We start from the raw sequence: 15,846 nt of genomic DNA on the forward strand, positions 1-15,846 counted from the left end.
TCTGTATCTCCTGCCTGATGGTAACAGTGAGAAAAGGGCATGCCCTGGGTGCTGGAAGTCCTTAATAATGGATGTTGTCTTTCTGAAACACCGCTCCCTGTCCTGGGCACTTTGTAGGCTAGTACCCAAGATGGAGCTGACTAGATTTACAACCTTCTGCAGCTTCTTTCGGTCCTGTGCAGTAGCCCCTCCATACCAGACAGTGATGCAGCCTGTCAGAATGCTCTCCACGGGACCCCGATAAAAGTTTTTGAGTGTATTTGTTGACATGCCAAATCTCTTCAAATTACTAATAAAGTATAGCCGTTGTCGTACCTTCTTTATAACTAGATTGATATGTTGGGACCAGGTTAGATCCTCAGAGATCTTGACACCCAGGAACTTGAAGCTGCTCACTCTCTCCACTTCTGATCCCTCTATGAGGATTGGTTTGTGTTCCTTCGTCTTACCCTTCCTGAAGTCCGCAATCAGCTCTTTTGTCTTACTGACGGTGAGTGCCAGGTTGTTGCTGTGGCACCACTCCGCTAGTTGGCATATCTCACTCCTGTACGCCCTCTCGTCACCACCTGAGATTCTACCAACAATGGTTGTCAGCAAATTTATAAATGGTATTTGAGCTATGCCTAGCCACACAGTCATGTGTATATAGAGAGTAGAGCAGAGAGCTAAGCACACACCCCTGAGGTGCACCAGTGTTGATCGTTAATGAAGAGGATATGCTATCACCAATCCGCACAGATTGTGGTCTTCCGGTTAGGAAATTGAGGATCCAGTTGCAGAGGGAGGTACAGAGGCTCAGGTTCTTCAACTTCTCAGTCAGGATTGTGGGAATGATGGTATTAAATGCTGAGCTATAGTCAATGAACAGCATCCTGACGTAGGTGCTTATGTTGTCTAGGTAGTCTAAAGCCATGTGGAGAGCTGTAGAGATTGCGTCTACCATTGATCTATTGTGGCGATAGGCAAATTGCGATGGGTCCAGGTCCTTGCTGAGGCAGGGGTTCAGTCTAGAAATGACCAACCTCTCAAAGCATTTCATCCAAGTGCAGCCTCACTAACGACATATAATGTCCCATCACCTACACTCATGCTCTGACTGATGAAGGCCAGCATGCTCAATGGTGGTTTTTTGCCCTCTGTCCTCCTAGGTCCCTTCTTCCATTATAGTCCCTAGTGCCTTATCATTCATAGTATAAGTCCTACATTGGTTTGACTTTCCAAAATGCATCATCTCACACTTGTCTATATCGAAATCCATTTGCCACGCCTTGGCCCATTTCCCTAACACCAGCTCTTGTGGCGCATGACTAGTCACAACTTCTATTCCAAGAAACAACCTTCAGCCATCATCCTCTGTTTCAAGGTTCAAGGGAAAGTTGTTGTCAGAGTACATATACTCTGAGGCGGCACGGTAAATAGTGTCTCATGATGCTTTACGCTATCAGCGATCTGGGTTCAATTCCTGCCACTGCCTGTAAGGAGTTTGCATTTCCTTGTGGTGTTCTGGATTCCTCCCACAGTCTAAAGATATACTGGTTGGTAGGTTAATTTGTCATTGTAAATTGTTCTTTGATTAGGCTGGAGTTAAATGGGGGGGGGGATTTTTGGGCAGCACGGCTGGAAGGACCTATTCTGCATTGTATCTCAATAAGTAAGTAAATATATATGTCACCATATGTAACCCTGAGATTCATTTTCTTGTGGGCATACTCAATAGATCCAATAACCATAATTGAATCAATGAAATATCGTGACAACAGGGCAGACAATCAGTGTGCAAAAGACAACAATTGTGCAAAAGAAGGAAAAAATAAACAATGAATATTGAGAACATAAGATGAAGAGTCTGTGAAATTGAATCCATAGTGTCCTGAGGAAGGATTGCGGCCCAAAATGTCGACAGTACTCTTTTCTATAGATGCTGTCTGGCCTACTGAGTTTCTCCAGCATTTTGTGTGTGTTGCATAGGTTATGGCAATGTTCCCACTAAGGTATGCGTGTGTGTGTGTGCACGTGCACACATCTCTTGCTACCAGCACACAAAATGTTGTCACCCTGTTACATCATTGGCACATTAAATATATTTCACAATTGTTCACAATCATGTTTTCTTTACCGGTTTCTGATGTGGACAGTGTTGACAGCATGGAGTTTGCAAAGCTACAGACTTTGGAACTGGCTTATTTATACTGTTTTTATTGAAGAAATTATTGATTCACTCTGTCAAATTCCAAAGAAGCAAAGGGCGTGAAGTGCAAAAGAACTAGCTAGTTCAGTTAAAGCAGCATGGCTTAATAAAACAGTAGAAACTGCTGCACCGAAAACTCATGAGGTCAGGAATGCATAGCTACAAGAAATATTTATGTACAATACAGAAACTGGTTTTACCTGCGTGTACTGTTGCAATGCTAAAGTTGCTGGAGAATTTGCAAGAAGTGGAGTGATAGTTGGAAACTTTTTAATGCATCATTTAGCAAGCAAATCACATATGGACGGTGTGCAAAAGCTCCAGTGAGAAAATCCTTCACTACATACTACAGGCCTGCTATGTGTATTTTGTGAGAGTGCAGATGAATGAGAGTGAAAATAATCAAACCCAGAGATCAAATTTCTGACTGACAGTGTTTTGCTCACAGTTAAAATGAGTACCTCTATATATAAAATTCAGTGCAGACATGTCATCACTGGGCAAAAAATTGCACAGCACAAGATTTTTGCGTACACTGGTCATTATAAATTAGTGGGAGCAGTTCATTGATGGGGCAGGTGAAGTTGAGTAATGTGATCCCATCTGATTCAGGAGCCTGGTGGCTGAGGGGTAATAAGTATTCCTGAACCGGAGGCTATAAGCTATTGTGCCACCTTCCTGATGGCAGCAGCGAGAAGAAAGTATGATTCAGGTGGTGGGGAACCCTAACGATGGATGCTGCTTTCCAGTGGCAAAACTCCATTGAAGGTGTGCTGAGTGGTAGTGGGGGGCTTTACACGTGATGGACTGGGCTGTATTCAGTACTTTTTGTAGGATATTCTGTTCAAGGGTATTGGCGTTTTCATACCAGGCTGTGATGCAGCCAGCCAATATACTCTTCACCACGCATCTCTCAAAGTTTGTCTAAGTTATGCGGTAGATGTCATGCCGAATTTTTGCGAACTCCTAAGGCAGTAGGGGTGCTGCCCTGCTTTCTTCATACTTGCACTTAAGTGCTGGGCTCGGGACAGGTCCTCTGAAATGAAAGCACCGAGAATTTAAAGTTGCCGACCTTCTCCACCTCTGATCCCCTGATGAGAACTAGCACTGGAGTCTCAGGTTTCCTCCTCCTGAACTCAATAATCAGTTCCTTGGTACTGCTGACGTTGGGTAAGAGGTGGTTGTTCTGATACCACTGAGCTAGATTTTCAGCCTGCCTCTTATATGCTGATTCATCACCATCTTTGATTCTGCCTATGATAGTAGAGTTATCAGCAAATTTGAATAAGGCATTGGAGCTGTGCTTATTCAGACAGCCATAAGTGTAAATTGAGTAGAGCAGGAGCCTATGTGCACAGCCTTATAGTGCATCTGTGTAGATGGAGATTGTGGAGGAGATATTGCCTATCTGAACTGACTGGGGTCTGCAAGTGAGGAAACTGAGGATCCAATTAGACAAGGAGGAACTGAGGCCAAAGTCTTGAAGCTTATTGATTAGTTTTGTGGGGATGATGGTATTGAATGCTGAGCTGAAGTTGATTTTTTTTTTAAAAAAAGCATCCTGATGTATGCATCTCTGCTGTCCAGATGTTCCAGGGTTGAGTGAGGAGCCAATGAGATGGCATCTGCTGTGCTCCGGTAGGCAAATTGGAGTGGATCCAAGTTATATATCAGGCATCCCCAACCTCTTAAAACACTTCATCACTGGGGATGTAAGTGCTACTGGACGATAGTCATTGAGGCAGGTTACCCCGTTCTTCTTAGACACTGGTATAATTGAATCCTACAACAATCAGGTGGGTACCTCAGACTTCGGAACTGAGAGGTTAAAAATTTCAGTGAACACTCCAGCCAGTTGATCAGTAGAGGTGTTTAGTACCCCGTCTGAGCAGAATGCGTTCCATAGGTTCATCCTCCTGAAGGCCGCTCGCACGTTGGCCTCGGACTGAAATCACAGGATCGTCTGTGCCTGTGAGAGTTCGTGATACTGCCTCCATGTTTTGACCGTCAAAGTGAGAATAGAAGGCATTGAGCTCATCTGGAAGTGAAGAACTGTTGTCACCAGTGTCTCTTGATTTAACTTTATAAGAACTGATAATATTCAAGCTCTGCCACACCTGTCGAGTTTAGTCCGGAATTTCTAATTCACCGGCGAGAAGGCTTTCCGGAGACCGTACCTAAATCTCTTGTAACTTTCTTGGTCAGCAGACTCGAATGCCTCTGATCTGACTGCTGAGGTGAGATATTAAAGGTCTCAGTGAGCGCTCCAGCCATTTGATCAGCACAAGTCTTTAGTACTCTGCCAGGTACCCCATCTGAGCCAGTTGCCTTTCTTGGGTTCACCCTCTGGAAGGATGTTCTCACATCGGCCTCGGAGACTTGAGATCACAGGATCATCGCTGTGGGAGTTCATGAAGGTGCCTCCATATTTTGATGGCCAAAGCAAGCATAAAAGGCCTTGAGTTTACCTGGGGGCGAAGCCTTGTTGTCACCTATGTCACTTTGTATGAGGTGATAGCATTCGAAACGTGTCACAGCTGTTGAGCATCCTTCAGTGATTCAAGTTTGTTCTGGAATTGCTACTTTGCTCATGAGATAGCTTTCTGGAGAGTGTACCTGGACCTCTTGAATTTACCTAACTTGCTCTCCCTAGATTCCGTGGGATACTAACTTTACAGTCCAGCCTAACGTGGGATCTTACGAAAAGCCTAGCTGAAATCCAAATAGACCAGATCCATAAGACTATAAGACATCAGAGCAGAATCAGAATTAGGCCATTTGGCCCATTGAATCTGCTCTGCCATTCCATCATGGCTGACTGGATTATCCTCTCAAACTCGTAATTTTTGCATTTGTTTGTCATTTAGGAAATAGTCTATGCCTTTATTCCTTCTACCAAGACACATGACCATACACCTTCCTATGCTGTATTCCATCTGCCACTTCTTTACCCATTCTCCTAATGTGTCCAAGTCTTTCTGTAGACTCACGGCTTCCTCAACACTACAAGCACCTCCACCTATGCAGACTTGCCAGAGCGCCATCAATCCTGTTACCCAAATCATTGACATATCACACGAAGAGGAGCAGGCCTAACACCACCCCCTACAGAACACCAGGAACATCCACTGCCATACCCTCTTCTACAGCATTTTCTGTTTTTTTTTAAACTCTTCTATATCTTTGTCTGACCTTCAATACAGGAAGTAAAGGAGGCTCCTTATTCATTGTCACCTGCACCAAACGTATATTTTTCCATTATAGTTGGACTCTGTATTGCACTTCTGAAATTCTGTGGAACCATATTTCAGAGCCATCCACAATATGTAATCAGTTATATGTATATTCAGCGTAAACAACCAAGAATGGATTTGTTTGACCTTTTACCACTGACCGTTTAGCTGTACAGCTCTCTACATTCACTTTCAGTGCTGTCACTACGTAACCTAGCATGATTTAAAAATGAGCCACTGTAAACTTAAAATAAAGGGAAAGAGTTATGCAGGACTTTTTTTCAGATGGTTAATGCATAGATGGAAGCCATTCAATTACATTCTGTCCTGCCGCTGTAAATACTAAATAATCAAAGGGCCATCAGTTTGGCTGGGCTACCACTTTGAAATTGGCTAGTTGACACTGGGTGGATTGTTTTATAATCTGATATCCGCTAGATGCATATATATGCTCAACCTCTTTAATTAGGTGCACCTGTAACCTCAATAAATGCAAATACCCAATCAGCCAATCATGAGGCAACGACTCAATGCATAAACATGCTCAAGAGGTTCACTTGTTGTTCAGAGTGGGAAGAAATGTGATCTAAGTGAGCTTGATTGTAGAATGAGGGTGCCAGATAGGGTGGTTTGAGTATCTCAGAAACTGCTGCTCTCCTGGGATTTTCACGCACCACAGTCTCTGGAGTTCACAGAGAATGGTGCAAAAAGCAATAAATACCCAGTAAGCAGCAGTTCTGTGGGTGAAAGTGAGAGTGGTTAGAGGAGATTTAAGCAGACTAGTTCAAGTTGCGAGGAAGGTGACTGTAACTCCTATAACCAGGGTTTAACAACAGTGGTGTGTAGAAAAACCTCTCTGAACATTACAGTACGTCAAACTTAGAAGTGAATGAGCTACAGCAGCGGAAGAGCACACCTGGTTACCTTCCTATACTTAATAAAATGGCCACTGAGTGTATGATACAGAATAATGCAGAGGTTAAAGTTCAGATAGCACTGAAAGTGGTGATGAATTTAGGGTTGAAATTTTTTGATATTTCCTTTATTTTCTCATTATATGCAGGTTCATTTGTAACCCCTCAACCATCAGGCTCTTGAACCAGAGGGGAAAACTTCACTCAACTTCTCTTGCCCCATCACTGAAATGTTCCCACATTCTATGGACTCACTTTCAAGGACTCTTCATCTCATGTTCCCAATATTGCTGATTTATTATTATCAATATTACTTATTTTTTCTTTTTGTACTTGCACGGCTTGTTGTCTTCTGCACAGTAGTTATTTTGTCCATCTGTTGGGTTCAGTCTTTCATTGAATCTAATGGGTTTCTTGTATTTATTGTGAATGTCTGCAAGAAAATGAATCTCAGGGTTGTATATGGTGACATATACGTACTTTGATAATAAACTTAATTTACTCTGAACGTTTGAATTTTGAAATGTTTAATATACTGGAGAAACCAACAGGCACTTCTGATTTGAAAAGTTAACTGCACAATGTATACCGTGATGGTTAAAATTTCTCTATTGTGTCTTAAAAAATGATCAATCTTCTCATGAAGGCTAGTGGCAAAGGACAGGAAAGCAATGTGTTGTAAAGTGCTCTATGCTGACTAAGTTAATGCAAGGCTGTTACACTATTTGACAATATGCCAAAGCGGAAGGTCTCAGGAGACTGGGTTGGATTAAAATCTTGCGCAACTCACCTACAGCTGACAGCAAGAGGCATTTAATTGTGTATTAAAATTTTGATCTGTTACTGTAGTTTCATGGCCTCAGGGAAAACGGGTGTAAAGAATTGTCTTAAGACTTCACGGGAGAACAGTGATTTCTGAACTCTGGTGTTGAAGTATCTAGAATCACCAGGACAGCACCTAGCAGTGGTTCGTTGGTGGTTGTGGTTAGGGGCAGGGACATTCAGTGACAGAGTGAGAGCAGTCTGACACTGGATCTCCAGGTTCAAGGTTGTGCAGACAAATAAAACATTGTCTTCTGGCACACCAATAAATATTTAACTCCCATCTGAATCATTTCACTAAACTTTGCAAAAAAGCATTGGAATAGATGACATCATTATTGCCATCGGGTGGGGGGGGGGGGGGTGGGAGAAAGGTACAGGAGCCTTAGGTTCCACACCACCAAGTTCAAGAACAGTTACTATCCTTCTAAGGTAACACCTTCCAGACCCATGACCACTACCATCTAGAAGAACGAGAACAGCAGATACCTGGGAACACCACCACTTGGAAATCCCCCTCCAAGTCACTACCCATTCTTCATTGTTGCTGGGTCAAAATCATGGAATTCCCTCCCTAACAGCACTGTGGGTGCACCTACACCTCAGGGACTGCAGCGGTTCAAGAAGGCAGCTCATCACCACCTTCTCAAGGGCAACTAGGGATGGGCAATAAATGCTGACTTAACTGGCAACGTCCATATCCCGTAAATGAATACATTTTTTAAAAAAAATCAGGCTCCTGAATCGGAGTTAATAACTTCACTCAATTTGAATCCTAGGACTCAATTTTGTTTGGAATACTGTTGCTGTTGTTGGCTTCTATTGCTTGCATGATTTGTTTTTTTTCTCTTTCTCTGTGGGCACTGGAGGTTGGTCTTTTTTTTGATTGGGTTCTTTGCACCAGCCTGTAAGCAATTAAATCTCAAGGTTTAATTTATACATACTTTAATAATGAATGCAGTTTGAATCTTGAATCAACACTGTGAAATGATTCCACAAACTATCAACTCACTTTCAAGGACTCTATAACACACGTTCTCAGCTTTATCTATCTATTTATTTATTTAGTAATTGCAGAGATTGTCGTCTTTTGCACATTGATTATTTCTCGGTCTCCGTTGTGTGTAGTTTTTTTATTGTTTCTGTTGTATTTCGTCATTGTACTGTGAATGCCTGCAAGAAAATGAATCCCAGGGTAGTGTATGGTGACATATAGTAATTTGAGAATAAATTTACTTTGAGATTTGGATCTTCAAAGCTCCTGTTGGTTTGCAAGGTTTTCACTTCTGTGAGTCTGGTATTGATTCTGCCTGTCGTAAGTCCTGCATAAATGTCTTGAATTGAATTGAATTGACTTTATTACTTACATCCTTCTAATACATGAGGAGCAAAAATCTTTACGTTACATTTCTGTTCAAATGTGTAATGTGCAATTATAGTAATTTATAATATTATGTACAACAGGATAGTCAATATAATAGAAATACAGTTGTGTCGGCATGAATTAATCAGTCTGATGGCCTGGTGGAAGGAGCTGTCCTGAAGCCTGTTGGTCCTGGCTTTTATGCTGTGGCACCGGTTCCCGAATGGTAGCAGCTGGAACAGTTTGTGGTTGCTGTGACTCGGGTCCCCAATGATCCTTCGTGCCCATTTTACACACCTGTCTTTGTAAATGTCCTGAATAGTAGGAAGTTCGCATCTACAGATGCACTAGTCTGTACACACCACTCTCTGCAGAGTCCTGTGATTGAGAGAAGTACAGTTCCCATACCAGGCAGTGATGCAACCATTCAAGATGCTCTCAGTTGTGCCCCTATAGAAAGTTCTTAGAATTTGGGGGAGGCCATACCAAATTTCTTCAACCATCTGAGGTGAAAGAGGCGCTGTTGTGCCTTTTTCACCACACAGCCGGTATGTACAGACCACGTGAGATCCTCGGTGATGTTTATGCCGAGGGACTTAAAACTGTTCACCCTCTCAACCCCAGAGCCATTGATGTCAATAGGGGTTAGCCTGTCTCCATTCCTCCTGTAGTCCACAACCAGCTCCTTTGGTTTTGCAACATTGGGGGAGAGGTTGTTTTCTTGACACCACTGTGTCAGGGTGATGACTTCCTCTCGACTGACTATTCTAGATTTGCAGAGTTCGGTGCTTAATGGCAGATAGTCTGGAGTGAATCCAGAACATTTTGGCTGGAATTGGGATCTGTCGTTTTTCAGAAGTCCACGTGCTGGCTTATTTTGTCCGCGCTGCTGGGATATAACCATTTATTATGCCACCATGAACAAATGCTTGGCTTGACGGCTGTGCGTGCTTTTGCAAAGGGAACAAAAATCTTGTAAATGTCAGCAGGTGTGTTTAAAACAAATATTACCAGTTTGACCAACACACCAGCATTCCCTCTAATTTTTTTTTCACAGCTGTGCAGACCAGCTATTACTCTGATCAGGGAAAACTGCGCAGCACTTTAAATGTTTCATGTAATATGTATTCCATGAATATTTGGAATGAAAATGGAAAAGTCACATACTTTTGATTCTATTTATTAATTGAAGGCCATAATGAAATACGGTGCAACAAAGAAAACCTTTTGACATTTTGTAAACAATTTCTCTCGCTGGCGGTTACTAATGAACTACTGACTTCCATTCTCTGTTTATTGTTACAAGTTGTAACAGTGTTGTAACTTGAAACATTAACAATGTAAATACACTGAAGCTCTAATGTTTCAAAGTAATGGTTGTGGTATGTTTATTATTTGTGGATCATATTCATGAACACATAGTTAATTACAGGGTATTTCACAATTCTATTAACATAGATTTCAATATTATATTTGCATTTTTTCAAAATTATATTAACATAATTTCAAAATTATATTTACATTATGTAAAAGGAAATCCCAGCTGTGCGGCACAAAGGCTGTGTGTGCGGGAGCATTTCAGTTGCTACGCGGCCACGCACCCACACAGCTGACAGGGAACAGAGCAACGTACACTCACTACAGCAATAAAAGAATGGCTGGCTTGTTCCTGAATCTGGAACTCACAGTCAGTGGCAGCAACCTACACTTTTCCGTGTTAACACCAAGAGGCGGAGTGATGTTGCTTCTGCTAAGAACATCCTGTCTTTTTCCTTGTTAAGAACACTAGAGTTGCGACCACGTGCAGCTCAATAATGCATCAGCCCGCTGGAGTAACACACACACAAAATGCTGGAGGAACTCAGCAGGTCAGGCAGCATCTACGGAGAGGCATAAAGGGTCAACATTTCGGGCTGAGACCCTTCATTAGGACTGGGACACCATTTTCTACACCCCAGTCCCTGTGAGCACCAGTGCCAACATCCGATGCACCTACCTCGACGATGAAGGCACAGGATGGGTTAGGATGTTGCAGACTGGGGCAGTGGTGAAGTGTCACTTTAGTTCTAAGGATGCTTGATCTGCTTCACTTGATCAAAGGAATCCTGCAGTGGTGGTCTTGGTGAGTGCGTGTATGGGGTCTGCAATGGAACTGAAAGTCTCCAGTGAATCGGAGATAAAACTCATGGAGATAAATACGCACTTCTTTTTGATGGGGGAGAGGTGGCGCAGAAATTGTTTTTTAATGGTAGCCGCTTTATAATATAATCAGGTTTTAATTACCAGGTACTAACTAAACCAGTTTTTAAAAAAAATATTTGCACAATTTGTCATCTTTTCCCGGATACTTTCTCCAAGTAGCAAGGCTGATCAACACCTTCACCCATTAACCCACCTCACCACAGCTACTTTATCATTTCCTATCAGTCACCTTATGTACAGATACATGGCATGCAATCAAACAGTGTACTGTATATAAACTATCTTGTATATCTATATTTTTTTGCATTTTTTATTATTGTGTGTTTTTATATGTTGGTTCAGATCTACAGTAACAATTATTTTGTTCTCCTTTGCACTTGACATTAAACAGTCTTGAATCTTTTGCACATTGTCAGTCTTTGTGTGTATTTTTTCATTATTTCTATTGTATTTATTTTGTTAATGCCTGCAAGAAAATGAATCTCAAGGTTCTGATGGCACCTCTCTGTCTCGAAGGGCAATGGGTGTTCAGCACTGGAGTGACCTCTCCAGGGCTCGTCTGGGCAGAAAGTATGGAGATCCTGGGATGCCTGACTACTTAACCCATAGCTGAGGATCGGGTTCACGATCGCGTACCCAGATCGTACCCACAAGCCGATAGGCCTGCGTGCTATGTGGGCAGGGGCCAGACCTCCTCCCTGTCCTCTGTAGGTCAGCCCGAGTCCAAAACACCTTACTGGTGTTGCCAGCGAGGAGGCAATAGGAGAGACTTACTGTTTGAGGGGCAATGTACCCCCCATCCTCATCACATTCTACAGGGGTTGTATTGAGAGTATCCTGAGCAGCTGCATCACTGCCTGGTTTGGAAATTGCACCATCTCGGATCGCAAGACCCTGCAGTGGATAGTGAGGTCAGCTGAGAAGATCATCGGGGTCTCTCTTCCCATCATTATGGACATTTACACTACACGCTGCATCCGCAAAGCAAACAGCATTATGAAGGACCCCATGCACCCCTCATACAAACTCTTCTCCCTCCTGCCGTCTGGGAAAAGGCACCCAAGCATTCGGGCTCTCACAACCAGACTATGTAACAGTTTCTTCCCCAAGCTATCAGACTCCTCAATACCCGAAGCCTGGACTGACACCTTGCCCTATTGTCCTGTTTATTATTTATTGTAATGGCTGCACGGTTTTGTGCACTTTATGCAGTCCTGAGTAGGTCTGTAGTCTAGTGTAGTTTTTTTCTGTGTTGTTTTTCACATAGTCTAGTTTTTGTACTGTGTCATGTAACACCATGGTCCTGAAAAAACGTTATCCCATTTTTACTATGTACTGTACCAGCAGTTGTGGTTGAAATTACAATAAAGCGTGACTTGACTTGACTTGTACTGGCAGTGGGAGACCTGTGCATTCAGCTCTCTTTGCGAGATTGCTAGACAGCAGTGGAAGCTGAAAGCGAAAGCAACAAGCACTACCCACTAGACACGTCACAACAGCCATTTGACGCATCTCAAGGTACTATATAGTGACTCTATGTAACTCACCATTAGTTCTATGTTGAGGGGGGGAGAAGCAATATCACATGACCATTGATCATGCTTGCCTATGATTCACAGGGGTGTATTCCTTCTTGTCCTTCTGTCAGACGGTGAGGAACCTTGTGAGGTTGCCACTGGCAAATTTTAGGGCACCACGGTAGCACAGTGGTTAGCACGACACTGTTACAGCTCGGGACGTTCCGGAGTTCGAAGTTCAGTTCTGACGCCATTTGTAAGGAGTTTGTACATTCTCCCTGTGAAGTGCGAGGGTTTCCTCTGAGTGCTTTGGTCTCCTCCCACAGTCCAAAGAAGGCAGCAGGTTAATTGGTCATTGTAAATTATCCTGTGATTAGGCTAGTGTTAAATATGTGGGTTGCTAGGCAGTGTATCCCATTGGGCCAGAAGGGCATTGTCCTTGCTAGATCTCTAAATAAGTAAATAATCTACTCTATGCATAATGCTTTCAGCACATTAGTATCCCTCTGCCTACTAATGAACTCAGCTTTAGCCAAAGGCTCTCAAGGCTTTTTGGATAAGCAAATGGTAGCTAACCAATTAGCCAAGCATACTTAACGGCTCCTTTATACCCAACCTCAGTTGGAAGCCATGCATCAAGATGAAATTATGTTGCGTCTCCTATGTCTTTATTAATAGCTTCCTTCTTTTTAGGTGGGGGTTTGGTGGGTTACTTTTGGCCTTATTCTGTAGACGTGAAGTGAAATTGTCCGCGGCATTTAATCACAACCAAATGTTCAGATAGCTTTGAAACCCATTTGGCATCAACTCGGCATTCAAAACTTGAGAAATTTGCATGTTTAAATATGTTATTTTTTGTGTTTGGGGTCAAATCCAAACCTCAATCAGTTTAAATGGGGAATTTAGTTGCCAGTGGTTGGTACTTTATGCTGGTTTAGTGGTTTTAAGCAATGAGCTGCCAATTGTGAACAGTGACTGTACCCCTCCCTTGATATTCTACCTCTATATTATCAATAAATGGTGTCCAAAGTACAAATGCTGTAATGTTGAATACTTATCTGTACCTCAGGACATAATGATCTGATATGAAACACTTCCTGTGAAATCCCTTCTCCTGGGGCTTTGCAACCATATGGTGTGAGGTGTTCCCTACTTTATTCTGAGTTGATTGGGAAGCAAGGCATCACATGACCTCGTAAAGCAAATTTTGTCAGAAGGACTTTTGACCTGTGATAGCACTTTCACAGATGCGGCCTGATCTATTGAGTGTTTTTACTATTTTATATATATATATATCTCTCTCTACATATCTATATATATGGTCTTAATGCCAAACATGCAAGCTTAGCTTGGCATTAAAGCTCATAGGCACAGCAGCACTTGAACTTTGACGCCTCTGGTCCGTGGCAATGCTATGTTACTGCTTATTTGCCTCTCTGGTGAACAATGGAATTCCAACAGCACCATTCATAAATGTGCAGGATGTTTTCCACTTTCTTCGCCGCTCCCATTATTTCTTATCAAATTGGATAATTGATTGATTGCTGTTACCTGTACCAAAGTACAGAGAAAAACTGGTTTTGCATGTCGTTCTTACAGATCGTTGCATCGCATCAATGGGGTAGCACAGCAGAGTAGTGGTTAGCACGGTGATTTACAGTACAGGCGACCCGGGTTCAATTCCCACTGCTGCCTGTAAGGGGTTTGTATGTTCTCCCTGTGACAGGACGAGTTTCCTCCAGGTGCTCCGGTTTCATCCCACAGTCCAAAGACATATTGGTTGAAAGGTTAATGGGTCATTGTAAAATCTCCTGTGATTTGGCGAGGGTTAAATTGGGGGTTGCTGGGTGGTGCGGGCCAGAAGGGCCTATTTCGCTGTATCTAAATAAATAACTCAGTGCATTAAAGTAGTACAAGGGAAACAATAACAGAATGTGAAGTCAGAGTAACTCATGCAAAATGCCGAAGGAACTCAACAGGTCAGGCAGCATCGACCAAGAGAAGTAAACCGTTGATGTTTCGGGCCGAGTCCCTTCATCGGGACAAGGGTCTCGGTCTAAAATGTTGACTGTTTGTTCCTCACCATAGATGCTGCCTGACCTGCTGAGTTCCTCCAACACTTACTATGCGCCACTCTGGATTTCCAGCATCTGTAAAATCTCATGTTTTCCGATTGTGAAGTCAAAAATGTTCATCTTGTACTAGGGTAGTGTTCAATAGGATTATAACAATGGGATAGAAGCTGTCTTTGAGCCTGGTGCTATATGCTTTCAAGCTCCCAGTTGGATGGGGGCAGAAGTAAGAATTTTCAATGTTGGTGGGGTCTTTGATTATGCTGGCTGCTTTACTGAAGCAGGGAAAAGTGTAGAGAGAATCCATGGAGGGGAGGCTGGTTTCCATGATGTAAAACGAGTTCAGTTCATGGACATATGGGCAAAGATATTGGTGAGAACAATTATTAGTCTCTTGTGATGCCTTCTCCAGTTAAATAACATAATAGTTAGAACTGGTATTTACTATTTTTTTTCTCATAAATGTTGATGAGCTGAAAATCTACCTCCTGATGTTTAATTTGAAAACAGTCACTGCTGGAATATGGAAGGTTGCAGAGATAATGATAAACTAGACCAGCGAGGGTCAAGTTCTTCAGTGATGCTGTGGAACATGCTATCAAAAGTGGTGGTGCGGCAGATTTATTTATAGCTTCCCAAGGAAAACCAGATAAAAGTGAGAAAGTTTCTAAGGGAAGTGAGTAGGAGGAGGGCATTAATTGAACAATCTATCAGTTTGATTTGGATGGCAAGGTGGAGATAAGTTTCCACCAAAGGAGTGCTCTTTCCCTCTGCAGGTCTTCCTTGAACATGGTGTAGCAGGGTCAGGGTCACGTGAGCCCAAGGGAGCAGGTGGCGGATGGGCGCATAAGCAGTTGATGCATATCACAAAGCCTGGTTATGCGACCACTGACACCAGGCAGGCTATCTCTGAAGAGTATTGATAATGGCCGGGGTCACCTAACTTGTAAAAACACTGCCCAGAAAAACCACTTATGTAGAAAATTTTGCCAACAACAATCATAGTCATGAGACCATAATTGCTCATGTCCTAGACTCGACACATAATGATGATGATGATCACTCTGAATTTTAAATAGCTAAATATTGAGAAAGAAAGGGAAGGGGATTTTTCAATGTATTCATCTCCATCCCCTTAAAAACCTTAGCAGGTTGTCAACTGCAAGACTGCAGTAAACTGGGTGTAGCTTTGATTGCTATCTGTGGAAAAGGATTCTCTAAGTCAGATGAGTGCATGAATCATACTGGGATTTATGTTTTATTCTCAGTTCCCTTTCTCTCTGTACATCTTGTATAGTCTATCCCCCAAAGGTTCACCTGGGTCATCTTTTACAGAGTTCTGTGCACTCGTCCAACGGAGACAAGCCAAGAAATTCCTCGGAATATCCGATCCACCTCAAGAAAAAGAAGACCGAGGAGCGGGATTCAGTGAATGACTACGTAGGTGCATTATTTGGGAATTTTCCAACCCTGTTTCTTTTCAGTATGTCACTGTGAATTTGTTATTTACCCTCTGATAAAATTGGCTTGATTTT

The 15,846-nt window shown here is 42.6% G+C and overlaps 1 protein-coding gene across 3 annotated transcripts in view; it reads left to right on the forward strand.

Annotated features, from left to right (window-relative positions):
* The window catches only part of LOC140739784 (transducin-like enhancer protein 4), a 184,786-nt gene that overhangs the window by 113,277 nt on the left and 55,663 nt on the right, over window positions 1–15,846 (forward strand). For all 3 annotated transcript variants that reach the window (XM_073068300.1, XM_073068301.1, XM_073068302.1), the window contains one exon: window positions 15,647–15,751. In XM_073068300.1, the coding sequence (XP_072924401.1) occupies window positions 15,647–15,751 (105 nt within the window). The remainder of the gene's footprint in view (window positions 1–15,646; window positions 15,752–15,846) is intronic.

The sequence above is a fragment of the Hemitrygon akajei genome, chromosome 16, assembly GCF_048418815.1.
Source record: "Hemitrygon akajei chromosome 16, sHemAka1.3, whole genome shotgun sequence".
NCBI lineage: Eukaryota > Metazoa > Chordata > Chondrichthyes > Myliobatiformes > Dasyatidae > Hemitrygon > Hemitrygon akajei.